General features: G+C 36.7%; 1 protein-coding gene across 1 annotated transcript; it reads left to right on the forward strand.

Annotated features, from left to right (window-relative positions):
• Positions 1 to 2279: 2279 nt before the first annotated feature.
• tfap2a (transcription factor AP-2 alpha) lies at positions 2280 to 8325 on the forward strand (the record flags this gene model as incomplete). Its single annotated transcript, XM_016231430.1, has 5 exons — positions 2280 to 2337; positions 3800 to 4025; positions 4573 to 4691; positions 6041 to 6182; positions 6885 to 8325. Coding segments are annotated over 5 exons (834 nt in total), but the record flags the coding sequence as incomplete, so codon positions are not given.
• Positions 8326 to 17441: the final 9116 nt, after the last annotated feature.

Genomic DNA, 17441 nt, shown 5'->3' on the forward strand with positions numbered 1-17441 from the left:
TGTTAAATGAATAAATGTAAATGAATAATGAAAGCAATGTTTTCACCAACATTATTAAAATAAAACAAATAACTTTCTTACTTACTTACGCCCGTCAGCCTTGCCAGGGTATAGGCCACCAACCACAGATCTCCAGATTCCTCTGTCTTTGGCGATTCTTTCCAACTGGCTCCATCTTGGTGACGTCAGCCTCGAAGTCACGCCTTAACATCTGTGTCTGTGCCGTTGGTCAATGATGCTGCCCACGTAGGTGAATGACTGGACTTCTTCCAGGGGACTTCCAATCAGCATGACTGGATCCTTGCTTGTGGATTTTATCTTGAGGATCTTGGTATTATCTCTCTTAACGATTAAGCCAATCTGAGATTAACTAGTTGTCACTACATCAGTCCTCTCTTGCATCTGCTGTTTGTTGTGGGAGAGAAGTTCAAGGTCGTCAGCAAAGTCCAGATCCTTGAGCTGGGTCCACAAAGTCCTTTGGATTCAGTTCCTTCACTCTCTAGTGGGTTCCTTCATAATCCAGTCAATGCCAAAAAGAAACAGGAAGGGTGACAATAGTCATCTTTGTCTAACTCCTGTTTTCACCTAGATGCTGTTGGTGAGCTGCCCTCCATGGATGACTCTACAAGACATTTCATCATAAGATTTTCTAATCAGGTTTACCAGGCAAATAAACAAGTGAAAATATATTTTCGCAATATTTCAGTGTTCCTGTTCCTTGTGGTCTAGATACACTTTCTGGTAGCAGAGTTAGGACATTGTTGTTGCCATGGTGAAATGTAGCTAATCTGAAAACAGTCTCCAGGAAAGATGATCTTTCTCAAATCATATTTTGAAGACACTTCTAACACATTTTTTATTTTATTTTAAGTTTAAACATGTATTCAACAAGGAACTTTAAAACTAAAAGTACATAGACATGACCTATTCTTGTTTTGTCATGTTTAATGTGGATGTATGCAATCCACATTCTTCTTCTTCTTTCGGCTTCTCCCAATTAGGGGTCACTACAATGGATCATCCGTTTCCATTCTTCCTCCATCACCCCATCACACCAACCACCCTCATGTCCTCCATCACCACATCCATGAATCTCCTCTTTGGTTTTCCTCTTCTCCTCCTGCCCAGTGGCTCCATCCTCAACACTCTTCTCCCAAAATACCCCGCATCCCTCCAATGCACATGCCCAAAAATCTTAGTCCTGCCTCTCTCACTTCCTTGTCAATCCCAAAGAAAATTGCAGCATCTTCAACTCTGCCACCTCCAGCTCCTCCTTTTTTTTTGTCAGTGCCACCGCCTCCAAGCCATACGACATAGCTGGTTTTACTACCATCTTGTAAATTTTCCCATTCACTTACCCTTCTTGTTTACTTCTCTACCACACTCTCCATTACTTTGGATAGCTGACCACTAATATTTAAATTCATCCACCTTCACCATTTCTGCTACTTGTAACTGCACCTTTCTGCTGCACTCTGTCCCATTTATGCACATGTAAGAACGATTTTTTTGTCTGAATAAATTGGTTAAGTTGGTAAATAAAAAATGTGGAAGTTTTTAAATTGTATTTAAATGTATATTTGCAAGTGGTGATCAATTATGTTCGATATTTTTGCCTTGATGGCCTATGATAAACGTGGCATGTTTTGTGAGGAAAACAATTTAGGGGAAAAAAAGTAATTTTATGTAAAATTCTATTTTAAACTACAGCGCGTGTAATTAAAAAAAAAGTAATATAAAGAAAATCCCTTTCCCCCCATGAATTAATGCGCTGTTGTTCATCCCAGTAACCCATGGTGTACTGGGCTTTTTGATTAATATTGTCTGCAATTTTTGGACGTGATTTTTGGCTGCCTCCCTTTCATCAGTAATTTGATTGCATTGTGCCTGCTGAAGAGATCTGACGAATCGAGTCTGGACAAAATTCTCTGTTCCACCATAAGGGCATGCTTTATAGGTTCGCCTCGTTGATTTTTTGTGGTAGATAAAATTCTAATAAATATATTTACTATTATTATATTTTATGATATAAAACAATATAATTCAAGCATTTGCTATTTTAATTAGATACTTTAAATAGTAGGCTACAGACGTAATTAATATGGGTCAAAGATATGTAGCCTACTTCTATAAAGATGCAGTTTATAGTGTGCATAGTCATACACATTTTATTTAAAGCGTTTGTGCATTTTCTTTTTGGATTGCATTTCATTTCGTTCGCGAAAAGTACGATGTTTTTTTTTTAACTTTTTGATCATTATTAATATGCTTTTTGATCTTTGCAGCATGTTGAAGATCAAGGAATTCACATCCCAGACCAAACTGTAATCAAGAAAGGTAAGCAATTTCCTCTCAAATACCGAATGTGCTTCCACCAGCAGCTCTCCGCTCGTAAAGTCTACCCTTGCTTGCTGTGAGACAGATCGGGTTAATTTGTAGGCCTTGAGATAGCCTGACGATAAGGCACAAACCATTTTAACCAAGTGTTCCATAGCGATAACTATTCGTGTAGCTAATATGTGTGTGTTAATGTGATGGTGCTTGACTTAGCTTAGTCTGTGACTAAATTTAAAATGGTAGCCTTTAATGAAATTTGCTGAATGTTTCATTCAAAAATGATAGGAGAAACGCGTGTAGATACTTAGTTTACTATGAAACACATTTGTTAAAGTAAATTAAATATATGTCTACGGTGTAAATTTCAGTATAAGTCATTATTTTGCAATTATGTGTCTCTTTGTTTCGTTCGGCTCGCAGATGGTCAAAGAAGGCTGCAGGAGAATGAGTGTGTTGAGATCGAATTGTTTTCTCATATTTACGCGGGCAGTGGTTAGATTTGATTTTCTTCGTTTTAACAATGTAAAAGCTTTGACATGTTAAATTTGATGCTCCGTGTATAAATCCACAAAAATACACGTTGCACATCCACCTAATAATTGCGATCTCACGAGTTCGTTTAACTCCTCTTGTCTCTATTAGTCTCCACTGAGCTATTAATGTCACTAGTGATCTATCTAGTAGTGCCTGTGCTTTTGTTTCCGGTTAGCACATAAAGAAACAACGGGCTCTGCAGCAGGATTTAGGCCGGAACACTTATTTGTAAGAGCTTGTGAGTCTGAGTGTGTGTATTTCGGATTTGTGGGTGTCATTCAATGTGCTTGTGTGGCTAGGCTCTAAACCGACTGTTTAGAGATTAAAACTAGTTTTTAATTATAAGAAATAATACGCAGTTTTATTTGTCGGAAGTAGCCTATTTGATTAAAATGTATTATTATTATTATTATTATTATTTAATAGTAAAAATGTTATATGTTATATAACATATGTTATATAAGTATATGTTAATAAACATTAAGCCTATATGTTAATACACATTTCCGTGGATTATACCACTTTTGTTACTCTCTCTCTCTCTCTTCGTTTATCAGTTTCTGTTTTATGAATTCCAACAAATAACAGCTATGCTGAGCAGTTAGTGGAAAATTTGAGGCAATGCCATGCTTGTTGAAAAGTCACCATTGCGATAATATGAAATATTTTGATGGCTGGGGCACTTCATTACTTGGGGCATATTGCAGCAGTTACATTCATGAGCTATTGCTGTATCTATTTTCTTTCCTCTCTGATAAGACCATATGCCTTTGATTCCACATAGGCGTGCAAGATGATGTGCAAATAAACAGATATGTCTAATCTTACTCAAAAGCTTCCTGCTGAATAGCAATTCATCTTTTTTTTCCATTTGGTTGGTGCTGTTGACTGAAATGGGGGGCCTAATCATGTTCTTTTTTTTTTCAAGGTCCTGTTTCCATATCCAAGCACAACAGCGTCTCTGCCATACCGATACATAAAGACGGGCTTTTTGGAGGTGTGGTAAACCCAAACGAAGTGTTCTGTTCGGTTCCGGGTCGTCTGTCTCTTCTTAGCTCAACGTCAAAGTACAAAGTCACAGTAGCGGAGGTGCAGAGACGCCTTTCTCCGCCTGAGTGCTTGAACGCTTCCCTGCTCGGCGGGGTCTTGAGAAGGTGAGCTGGACATCTATTGCGTACATCAGTAATTATATATTATCAAGCGCTTTCCGTCGCCACAACCCACCGAAATGGCTGCCTATTAAAAATCATACCTCAACATTCAATTCTGAACCTAAATTTTATATATATATATATATATATATATATATATATATATATGGGTATATATATATAGTGGGGAAATAATACTTTTGAAACATTCCATGGCATCCCCTAAAGCAAAATGTCTTAAAAAGTAGGTCTTTCTTTGAGTCCTTTAGCATAAAAAGTAACTTGAAGTGCTGTTATCTAAACTAAACAGGTCTCTTGGGGGGACAAACGACTGATTCTTCTTCTTCTTCTTCTTCTTTTTTTAATTATTCAAGGTTATGCGTGCTCCGGGCTATTATAAATATTATACATTTTAATATAAATTATATGTAAATATATAGCATGTATAATGTATAGCATATATCATGAATAGCAGTAAGATAAATAATGATAACATAATTACAACACGTATAATGACATTTAATAACATTTTTTGTAATTTACTTCAAAGGGCCAAATCTAAGAATGGCGGAAGATCTTTAAGAGAAAAACTAGATAAAATCGGATTAAATCTACCAGCAGGGAGACGCAAAGCTGCCAATGTTACTCTCTTGACGTCACTGGTGGAAGGTAAGTTTCCTGATAAATATGCATTTTTAATAAAGCAAGTGTTTATTGCTGCTACATGAGAGCCACTCTTAATCAGCATTTGCATTCATCCGTGAAAAGGAGAGAGTTTGTCTTGCAAGCAACAAAGCTGAAGGATAAAAGAAAAGAGAACGGATTCCAGAGATACAATTTGGAAAACAATTTTGTGGAATTACAGGAACCCCCCACCCCACCTCCTTTATACGTTTAGCAGCACCACTTGTTTTTAAATTTGAGCATGGTGTGAATTCGGGTGTAGGGGGCCTACTTTGTGTAATATTTGCAATGTTGTTTCATGGCACTTTGTTTTATGTAGTTGCTGGATATATGGCACTACAGCTTTAATCAGTATAACATGTTATTATTATTATTATTATTATTATTATTATTATTATTATTATTATTATCATCATCATCATTATTATTATGTGTGGATTTTAGCCTGCTTGATGCAGTTGACCTGTAGGTTGGAAGCCTATTATAAAATATAAATTAGTTAATTATGTTGCACTGCGAAGATGCCATTGCTGTTGAATAAATCCATTTTGCTTGCAAAGTTGGAGGTGATTATTCCGTGCAGTGGTATTTGGTGTGCCGTGAGTTTTAAAGGTGAAAGCTGGAGACGGTTCATTGGTTCCTGTTAATCATTGCCGCTGAAGACTGAATGTTATATTCATCGTGCTTCATTGAAATTTAGTCTTGTATGGTAATGAGCCTGAAGAAATGTATGATTCATGCGAGATAAGGGCGAGAGGGTGGGGGTGGTGGACAAGCAAGCAGACGCTGATTTAGTCAGAGGACACTGGCTTTCTGAAGTGCTGTTATTGTTTATCATCTACTCCATTTTATGGAAAGCAGTTTAGTAGCTTTGATGCTAACTGGCGCATGCGTTCTTCCGGATTCTAGGTTTATGACTGTAAAAATCCAACTGTTTCAGGAAATTAAAACCAAAAAAGAAAAAGAAGAAGAAGAAAAGCCAAACACGCATATCTAGTCCGAGTAGGCCTAACCTTTTTATATAGAACATCCTTCTAATATTGATAAAAGGATCACGAATCAATGACATGGTGTCATTTGGAGTCTGGTGGTCTCTATCTGATGTTCTGTTAATCTCACAAGGAGGGCAAATTTTGATGCATGCATTTGACAGAATTCAATTTTCTATCAGGTAACAGAAAATAAATGTGCATTAACGATGTCAGAATTGATAAAGACAGATGTCCTGCTCAGTGCCCGAGGACGTTAATTAGATGACAATTATGAAAAATGTTAAATACTCTACATTTTATTGCAGTGACATGTTACATATACTGACTCTCATTTTCTTTTAGGTGAAGCGGTGCATCTGGCCAGAGATTTTGGTTATGTATGCGAGACTGAGTTTCCAACCAAGGCGATTGCTGAATACGTAAACCGGCAGCATTCCGACCCAAACGAACAAGTCCAAAGAAAAAACATGTTACTGGCAGCGAAGTAAGTGCTATTCTAACTATTTAGCGTAGATGTCACAACGCGCATTTCACTGTTTATGACAGCGTCTTTTTTGGGGGGTAATTGTCGTGTTGTGTTTAACACTAGATTGAAATTTGCTTTCCATTAGATACACAGGTGCCACTATCTATGTGGGCTATAGCTTTTAATAAATATGGCTGGAGTCAATGTCTGCATTTTGGAAACAAGTGGTTTCGTAAAATACAATATTTGCATTATTCGCAACCTGTAACGAATTAGTATTTTCTCGTAAATTAATTTTTAGATCTGCAAAATAATAGGCTAAATAAATAATAACAAAAAATAAATAAAACAAATAAACAAACTATGAACATGCGCACCACTCGGAATTAAAATATAATAGGCTAATCTTAAAAAAGGAATAGCGCTATGGCACTCTTCTTTAAATGTCATGGAGCCTAACTTGTAGGTGAAGGCTAATTCAATTCTTACGTCTCCATTTCACGTATTACTGACAAATATGCGACTCTCTTTTCAAACTAAGCTTGAGATGTCCATCGCTCTGATGGACACTGCCATTGATTAAGGGACACATAATGAGCACATAGTCTCAATACTGTCTTACTCTAATAAAGCACATAGCCTAGTTTTAATTCTGACTTCATACCTTCAGCTGTAATTAGGTTCATCCTGACACGCATCCTGCATTGTGTCTCCTTCTAGACAAATCTGCAAAGAGTTCACGGACCTGCTCTCGCAAGACCGCACGCCCTTGGGGAATTCACGTCCACAGCCCATTCTTGAGCCTGGGATTCAGAGCTGTTTGACCCACTTCAGTCTTATTTCTCACGGATTTGGGACTCCGGCCATGTGCGCGGCCCTCACGGCGCTTCAGAACTATCTGACGGAGGCCATTAAAGCCATGGACAAAATGTACCTTAACAACAATCCTAACAGCCACAACGAGACGGGGTCGAAGGCGGGTGACAAAGACGAGAAGCACAGAAAGTGATGTCCAGCTACCACATCCCAATTAATGACAAAATACATATGTAACAAACACTAGTGATCAAGATGAAACACTGAACGCAGCACCTCCCGATCTTGACATTTTGAAACTTTAAAAAAATAATATCCTAATAATAAAAACAGTTAACTTTGGGATTCGTGGACAAGGCATTTCTTTAAATCAAAACAAAGCAGTGTGCCAATAAAAGGAGTAGGCTATAGATCTGCCACAGCAGGACTTTTCATGAACTCCCTTTATATGAGTTCAACGGACTGAAATTCAGCGATTTCCCCCCAGTATCCCCATTTACGATTGTAGCCATGTGACAACAAGAAGCTGAAAGAGGAAGATTTTTTATCAGTATTGTGAATAATAAACTTGAAAGAAATCTACAGCTCCATGCCATGACTTCAAGAACTGACTTTTCACTCGACCAAGCGACCAACTTGAACTTTGAATTTCAACACGATTCACGGTTATATGAGCGAATCTGTGTTCATGTATGTATATATTTATTTATGTGTAATTTAATGGGAATTGTAAATATGGTACGTCTGTTCAAACTTCTTTTTTTATTTATCTGGTGCCTCCTGTTTTAGTGGGTTTGAATATTCGCTTAGTTCTTCATGTGGTTTTATGGTTCTTAGAAAACAGAAGTTTGGGGTATTCTTCTCTGGGATATTTTAAATTCAGCCCTCTTGTAGCATGTTGAGATGACATTGAAGCAAGTGAACAAATTAAAAGAAATAAACATCAATTTCTCTATATATTATCCTTATGCCATTCAGTTTTAGATCGAAAAAGGTCATTGCAGAGACCCCAACGACGCTAGTTTTGTGTTTCTATCCTCTTGTTTTTATACGAGCTTTTTATGTGTTGTGCTAATCACCTCTTGTTCTTCCCTCAAAGCACCACAAGAGCAATAAATGGATATTGTCTTACGAATTATTCTTCTCCCCCCCCCCCCTCCTTCTTCTTTTTTTTTGAATAAATTCAACATTTGCGATCATCTGATATCTTGTGTGTCCACTGTCTAAATTGGAGGCGGTTTTATCTGTATGTATAAACCTGTGCTGGCAATAGCTCCCTTGCCTGTCAATGTATTATAGTTCTTTGTTGCCCAGAAAAAATAAAATAAATAAAAATGATAAAAAAAACGAATAAATAAATAAATATTTGATACGCTTCATGTCGATTTTTATTCATTCCTTTTATTATTTACTGCTTGCTGCGACGTATTCCTCTCTAGCTCGCTCGCTCCCCCTCTCTTTTCTGTTCAGCACAGTACTGTAATTGAGTTTAACTCTCCCTTGACGATTGCTCCATGCAATAAGCAGTTGAACCCATTGTTTCTTTCAAGTATAATAATAATAATAATATTAATAACAACAATAACTTGCTTTTAACTCTTAGTTCAGAGTACAGGCTCGTTCAAATATGGCAGGGAGCTTTTTGCCAAGCCAAATGACACAGAAAACAACGAATTCTCTTTCGTGTTTGAAGTGAATGTGTGTAGTTTTAGCCCTGGAGCAAGAGCGCTCTTTAAATCAGTCAGATGTAGAATCCAGCTGAAGGTTAGTGCAGTTGCCATTTCCATGCCTTTATTTGTAGACGTCACCTTACTTCTAAAACACTACTGTCACTATGCTAAATATTTATGTCATTAAAATGCAGATCTATAGTTTGCTGGAATCAGTTTACAGTTCGTTTGAACGAAATTGTGGGCATGGCACTTAAACGTTAAAACAAAAAGCAGCATGCATGTCGTAATTTTACTCTTCCAATTTCGTTTAGTCATTGGGCACACTTGCAGATAATGTCATGCAGGAACACGTATGGTTATTTTGTGCATTGCATAACTCAGATTCAAATAGAGATTGATTGTTTATTGATAGCACGCCCCTGGAAATCAATTTACATTGGAGATTGCTGGATTTGGCTGAATTCTCGTCATGTACATCAGACGTCTGTCATGGCACTGCAAAGAGCTGCCTGCACAATATTTTCACCGTAGTGGTCATTTATATATATATATATATATATATATAAAATATGCAAAAATATTTATTTATTTTTTGAACTAGTTAAACAGAATAATGCCTTGCAGCAAAATGAAAATATATAAAACTCAGAGTAGCCTTGGAGCTTACGGTAATACCCTGCTGATTTCGGTTAATACACTAGCCTACATAACCTCCCCCATTTATCAATTGCAACATAATACATAATTTCAATGACATAATTTGTGTTTCATTTTATATAATTTCCCCCAAATCAATATTATTTTTACTGAAGACAATTTCGTTCAATATATATGTATAAGCTAATGTAAATGTACAGACACATAGCATACTCACTCTCACTCTCACACACTCACTCTCTCTCACTCTCTCTCTCTCTCTCTCTCTCTCTCTCTCTCTCTCTCACACACACACACACACACACACACACACAACACGCACGCATGCACACACAGTTTGGGTTTAGAGGAGGGTTTGGGTATGAGAGACATTTACGCAAGCGCGTTTGGATTTGCTTCGTACTTGTAACCATTGATTTATTTTGATTGATTAACTTGCTTTAACTTCTCTCAATAGGAACGAACGCCTCGAACTTAAAACCTAAAACTTTTTATGGGCATCTTATGATAATCATAACTGCTACATGAGTTCACTTTGGGCTACTTTTTAAATATGTGTGTAGTTGTTTATTTATAACTTACAGAAAAGCCTTGATTGGGTCTATTTAATTTGTCATATTTATTGAGAACTTTCAGCGCAATCACAGCTTAAATTTTGATTGGTAGTATTGATACTGGAAACGATTTTGGCCTTTGACCTTTGCACTTGACAGCTCCCATAACGAAGTTTTGAAGGCCTACTGATCAATCCAAATGCTAGTTTGGTACTCTGCATCTTCGTAAACAACGTACGAAGTAATTTTGGATGATCTTAAGAGCATTATTTGAAACATAATCGAATAAACATTCGTTCAAATATCATATAATACCCTCTGTTGTTGTGAGCAAACAACTTATAAAGCGAAGTTGATTGAACTGAAATAAGTAGCATATATACTGTATATATATATATATATATATATCTCTCTCTCTCTCACTCACTCACTCACTCAGCGCTTAGTTGCTTGATTGTTAACATCTTACATGTTTGCCAAAGGGTGTACAGTACTTACAGAACAGAAATATGAATTTTCTCTAAAAATATGGGTTGACTATGTGCTTATTTTTAATTGATATTCAAAGATTCTTCAGATCCGCGTAGACTTTTAGTTTCTGGACTTTCTAAAAAAAAAAAAAAAAAATTTGAAAATACATTTTCTTTAGGAATTGAAAATGAAAGTAAGTAAAATGAAGGGCAAAATAAAAGAACAAACGGAGATAAAAAAGACAGCTATGACAACGGAACAAGGTTGAATGTTTGATTATGCTAACCGTGTATCTTAGGAACTCATCAATTCAGTGTCAGTTCAATTCACTTCTCAGTTGTTCAGTCATTAAAATCTTAATAGAACACGTCCTGACCTCGTACATCCGAGTTCTTCACACATTCGTGTGCACACCAAAATAGAGAGTCCACAACTGTGTTATGTTTCGCCCTTTTCCTCCAAATAGTTGATATTCTAGTTTCTGCCTCCCTCTCTCTCCTCATTCTCTGAAGCCAGCCGGGGGGAGTGTCGCCGCAGGCCAAACATATGCTTCTTTCCATTGAACTAATCCAAATTCAGCGTGCAGGAATAATTGCTGGAGTGGCCGTGCTTTTGCAGGGCTTTGTCCCGCTCTGGCTCCCGTCAGCCAGGCACACGCCATTTCAATCAACTGCTTTTGAGGGCTGTCTCTTTTTATCAAACCTCAGAACCTCGCCAGTGATGTGAACATTTAACAAACCGCTTCACGCTTCACCAAGAGCATGTACTGCGTATGAAGGGACCTGCAGTCTCTATATGTTTGTTTTGGGCATTTCCATGAGCTTTATTCCTAGCGTTGCTCATCCCAATTTATAACCCCTCTCGAAATGATGCCTCAATTGATGCGTCGATTACAGTGAAATTATCAAAAGCCAAATCATATCAACAAATGTCGACTCTATCCGCACGTTGTTCATTGACTATTTCTACTTGATCTGACACTTAAATGATATTATATTAGATATTACTGACTAGAATAAAAAAAATAGTTAGATATGACAGCATATTTAGTTAAAACGGAATATTTTACCGTGAACAAAAAAATAAAACTCAGTAAGTATGTCAACACAACGCGTAAGTATATTGTCCGCTGTTCAGCATTGTTAAATGGATTGAAAGCGTTATGTCCCCCAAATTTTTGGATGTATTTTTGCAAGAAAAAACTTTTAAATAAGTTTATTAGAAATTAGAGAGTTCACAGCACCTTACAGCACGTAATATCATTATCTTTTCTTTATTTCTTTAATTCTGAAAATGTTTATATTTGAGTGAGGGTGAAGCTATTTATATATATATATTATATATATACATATATGAATGAGACAGATGTGAGGTCACAATGGGTAACAGTTTTATCCCTTGGTTAGGGATGATTCCTGAGAGGGACCTCCTCAGGTAACTAATTATGGGAACAATGCATCAAAAATACAGCAATATGGCAATAACACAGAACATTAGGGGATATGTTGCTCAATTATTGGAAAATTTGACATTGAGCGATTTGAAATACATTTTATGTGTCAGCTTGTTTCCCTTTGTTTCTTGCTATTTTGCCAGAAATATTTTTGGGCATGAACAGAAGACACTCATAAGAAATGATTCTGAGTCAGTGAATGTGTTTCCCAACAGTTTCCTAACCCACATCTCATCTATTGAATCATCTCAGCTGCATGAGACACTGAACCTGTTCAGCATATCATTACTAAAAGAAATGCAAACATCTCGGGAGAGTTTAAGGAAGTATATGCTGTCACCCAATTCTTACTGTCAATGCAGTCATGCTATAGGGTTTGGTTTATTTGGATTAATTTTATTATCAGATTGATTTATGTATTGTTACTGAGCCACAGTTTCTTTAGAAAGATGGCAGGGGAATGCCTGGCAACTTGCAGGCCATGACTGAACATACAGTACGTCACATGTTAATGTTGTGATTTGTCATTTTATCAGCTTTATGATCTTAATTGTGTATAGAAACAGCCATATAAAGGTAAAAAAACAAAGTCAAAATAGCTTCTAAGACAGTTACACTATCACACTTCCTTCACTGATATTTGTTATCAAATGCACAATAAATGTCTCATCCTTGACTGAGTTTAACACAAGTTTTATTAAAGAAGTTCATTACTCGTAGAGCCATGAAGCCCGAGAGCAGCAAGAGAGAGAGAGAGAGAGAAAAAAAGAGAGCAACAGCGAAGGGTAGAGAGCTGTGAAAAGCTCATTGATAATTAAGTGTTGGTTGGTTACTGTGTGAGGTGTCTCTGTACTTTGCTTACCAATCCAATGGCTGTTGGTCTTCTCCTCTGTTTGTGTCAACATCACATGCTGTCTAATAGGTTTCAATTAGAGCAATGGGAGCTGGGGGTAATTATGACTTAACACATTTGATTGAGTGGATCAGATCAGCAGCGATGGGGATCAAGGGGAGAGGGACTCATTTATTAGTCTTTATTTGTGTCCTTGTTTCACAGTGTTAAAGATGGTGGCTAAATATCATCTGTGTGGAACTCTCCGTGCTTCTTGTGTCAGATCACGCCAGGCGCATTTGCGTGCCACAGTCAAACCATGCGCTTTGCATGTTCATAACTGCATGCACCTGCCCCTGTGGACTATCAATAGCGTAATTGGATATAGGCAATAAAATAAACATAGGCCAACATAACAATACTGTTTGCAGTTAGAAATGACTTATGTCACAGATTATGAGCTTTATCAAGAAAAGGAGGTTTGACCCTGAAAGCGTCTAACCATTCCAATAGAAGCCAGAACTTCGGCTGATTACAGATGATTGTGGAAAATTCTTCTGGTTGTTGAAAGATACTGTTGCTTCCCTAGAGACATCATCATGGCTGTTTCCCTCTCCAAGTATTCTCTAAGGTTAAAGTCATCCTTCAGTAACAAATTCTAACTTACAGCCCAGAGTCACAAAATCAAGGAACCATCACTGAAGAGTAAATATTTACAGTGGTAGACTTGAAAGAGTGGGAGGGAAAAGAGAACATTTTAAGATTGAAAAAGGACTGCAAAAAGAATGACAGAAAAGCAAGTGATTTATACTAGGCAAATTGATCGTGATCATTCTGCCAAATAAGTGCCTTCCTCCCACTGTTGAACAGATCCGCACAATAAAAGTAAGTTGGGAATGAAGCTTTTGACAGGCTGCTAATGAATCGCTGTAGGCCCATCTGCCTCAATGCAAACAGAAATGTGGTTGGATCTCGTGAACTGTTACCACTGTCACTGTAAACAATAATTGTCAAACATATTTACTCGCAATCATTTTAGCAGATGTCATGCTTTTTGTTTCCGCCCGGCTTTTGTATCTCTCCTTTGCAGACATGCCACTTGCCCTGAACGCACTTTTTGCTTGAATATTGAGCAGGTATTTAAAGAGGTGCTTCGGGGCACAAGGTTGTGAGGGGGAGAGAGGTTAAGAATGGATGTAAAGCGAGAGAGAAGGAGATTATCTGGCCCCTCATCAGGAGAGCGGCCCACTCCCTACCCATGATGCCCTGAGGCCTAGGGGGGCAGCCCTGCCTCACAGTCATGCTCCTCTTTATCACCCTAATCTGTTAATTGTGGAAGCTCAATTGGCACATGGTGGCTTTTTATTACAGCCTACCCACATTAACCAGACAGAGACTGCGGCAGAGTCTGCACAGCCCCTGCGTCCTGTCGTCCTCCACCCCTCCCTCTCATTCGCTCTCTTCAGTGTCAGCTTTAAATGGGCTTGGCCCAAAAGGTGAGTCTTTTTTTTTGAGACTGTGCACAACAGATCCCATCTCTAGTTTTTTTCTTTTCCTTTCTCTCCTGCTCACTATCATTTGTGACTTGAAACAGAAAAAAAGAGAGCATGCTGCTGATTTTTGTGTTAACCACATGGAGAGGGCTGTCTGTTTCAAACTACTTTTTTTTGCAAGGACTGTCTGACTTAATTATCTGATGGTCAGCATCTTTCAAATCATATGTATTCGTTTTGATAAAAGTGATTTGAAAATATCTTGGGCTGCACACTGGCAATGTTACAGAATGTAAATCATGTTATTCTACATTGTAAAAAAAATAAATGCAAATAATATATAGGCTATTATACAGTATGCTATTTCAAGCATTATCATGTGCTTGGCATTAAAATATAACCAGTCAAATTTAAGTAGCCTCAGAGCAGTATAAGACCCGTTCAGTGTTCGTTATTCAAATCAGAGCAATATTTGAATTCACACTTTTGTGAGAAACAATGTTTTCTCATATGATATAATGAAAAAAAGACTGAATTAAGTAAGCTTGCATAACTTTCATAGTTATATAGACATAAGCACATATATACTTAAAAAAAATAATTACCAGTACTGTACGATTAAAGTAAAACCTCCTATTCCCCATTATGCTTTTTCTACAATAAGGTACTTACAACAAGATACATTTGTCGCCTGCTAAATTATGTTTTATATAAAGTTAATTATGACTATAACTTAACCCTTACTTTTTTCTCTAAAATAAAACTTAAAAATATATATATTTTATCATAAATATTATAAATAGCTTATTTATAATTTTTACCTCTAAGTTAAAGGTTAAATGTGGTTCTGTCAGATTAAGCTTACTTGTGTAGTAAATCCGCTGTCTTTGAAACACACTAGTGATCTTAATCAAAAACTGTTGAGTTGAACTGAAAGTCCTGGCCGCTAAAAATGTGGTACTGCAAGTTGGTGACAGCACAATAGAGTGAGTGATTTATGACAAGCTATTAACGGTTGCTAACTCCGTCACTGCAAACAGGTGTTTAACTAATCTACTTGAAACCTCCATAAGAACACTTTCTTTGCACTTCAGTGTTAACAGCACATGTACACGGGCATACTCAAAAGAAACACATCCATACAGCATGCAAGATTTTCAACTGACCCATTGTGCCCACCTTCACATAATAGTACAGTTATAGTAATACCATGGTAAATAATTAATTTGATATAAATGCAATAATTAATACCATGTCCAAAAAACAAAACAAAAACAAAAGTGGTACTTTAGTGCAAACTATGTTTATCTGATGTTGTGTCAGAATTGCATCAGAATGAGAAATTAGATTTGGGGAATATTGAATGTGACCATTTTATTTCATGAAAATGTGCAAGACTGTTGGAGAATAACTAATTAAATATAGCAACAAAACTAATGTAACCGTATTTTAAGATGTGTAACAGTAATTCAGGTGTTTTCACAATATTGCAAGCTACTTTGCAGAGACGTAGCATGACAAAAAGCTACATAACTGTTTTTATTGTCAAATTGCTTGTGCGCAAAGCTTTACTTGCACACTAATCTTTTTTTATGTTTTCAACTTAACTTCAACTTTCAGTGTAGTCGCACCGGTAGTGACGTCATGGCTGTCGCCGGCCAACGAGTTGGTGTTTTTTCAATGTATGCTTCAGATACGAGTCACGACGAGGCGTTCCCCATAGCGACCCCTAGAGGACGCAGTTCGAAGTTCCCATGAAAGGGAACTTTTTTTATGTTTTCAACTTAACTTCAACTTTCAACTTACTTTCAACGTATTTTAGGAGCTGTTATGTTTATTTATTCAAAAAAGATCTTGGCTGCAAAACATTTTGTGTTTTGTGCCAGATAAAATATACCTAAATTATATAATCGGATAGTTATAAATTAGAAAATATATTTTCCCCTTATGTAGCTTCATTATAGCTTTCTCTCACAATGAAATGCTAATAAGAAGTTAACTAATATTCTACAGGTGTATGCAGAGAACATGTACTTCCCACAGATCAGAAAAGACACTTCAACACACAGACACTGTGTTTTTTATTCTTGTGTTAAAAAGACTTAATGAATGTTTGATTGGTTTATTTGCCCCATTAGGTCAGATATCTGGATTTGTCTCATCTTTTAGATAGCTTAAATTTGGACTCCTCATTTGTCTAAACACAGATACATTTTATCATATCAGTGTAGCTACAGTAAGCCAACCCAAATAGGGGTTTACAAGTTAAAAGAAGTCTGTACCCCAGGCAACATTTTATTACAACTACTGTTTACCTCTGACAATACATCGTAAGTGTTTTATTATTAAGTTTGGACAAATCATTTGCCTGGGGTTGAAGGTGCTATGCCATTGAAATGTAATCCCACAGCTGATCTCATTACTGCCAAGACAAACAAGAAGAAATCAATTTCAATGGAAAAGGAAAATAGGAGGGTAAGGAAAGTAAAAAAAAAAAGGTGAAAGAAATGAGATCAGAAAAGAATAAGAAAAATGTTGATACAGCATGAGTTTGGTTGACACCAGTTTTCTTGACATTAATCTTGTGTCTTAAAGTACAGAACACGAATTAAAGACTCATATTTATTATAAACATACATTGTTATTTTAATGGATGAAGAATGTAAAATTTATTTTAATGGATGAAGAATGTAAAAATTAAGTAAAACCTGTTAAAGACATCTTACCACCTGCAGTAATGATATTATAAAATACATTATTAAAATATTTTAAGATAGTAAAATATGTTGTAAAATACATAAAGTAAAATTATTTTTTATGGGGAAACATTTTTTTAAAGAAAAAAGTATGCATTTTTTATTTATACATCTTTATGTTTGTAATTGGTAGTCTATTTTGTTTATTTTTTTTAAGTTTAAGTCATGTATATGTGTGTTTGTAAGACATTTTGTCAAAGGTGAGTGTTTGGGGAACAGCAGAGGATATGACAGTGATTCACTGACTCCTGCCTTAACACTGCCTCTCTCTGACCTTTAACAGCACAGGGCCATCACACACAGACACACATACACATGCTCACGGGTCAGTGGAGGGCTACAGTGCTCATTCACCAATTAAACGTAGGGCAGAAATTAGCCTGAAGATGAAATGCACAAGCAGATCTCTGGCACAAAGCCACTACACACACACAACCCACAACAATACAAAGGGAGGGCAAGGTGTGATGCATATGAAAAGGGAGAGCAAGAGGAAGATGGAGAGAAAGCTGCAAATAATGTCCAGCTAACAGGGTTAATGCCTGATGAATGATGTCATGGAAAAGTTGGCT

This window comes from Sinocyclocheilus grahami, unplaced genomic scaffold (assembly GCF_001515645.1).
Source record: "Sinocyclocheilus grahami isolate Dianchi unplaced genomic scaffold, SAMN03320097.WGS_v1.1 scaffold391.1, whole genome shotgun sequence".
Taxonomy (NCBI): Eukaryota; Metazoa; Chordata; class Actinopteri; order Cypriniformes; family Cyprinidae; genus Sinocyclocheilus; species Sinocyclocheilus grahami.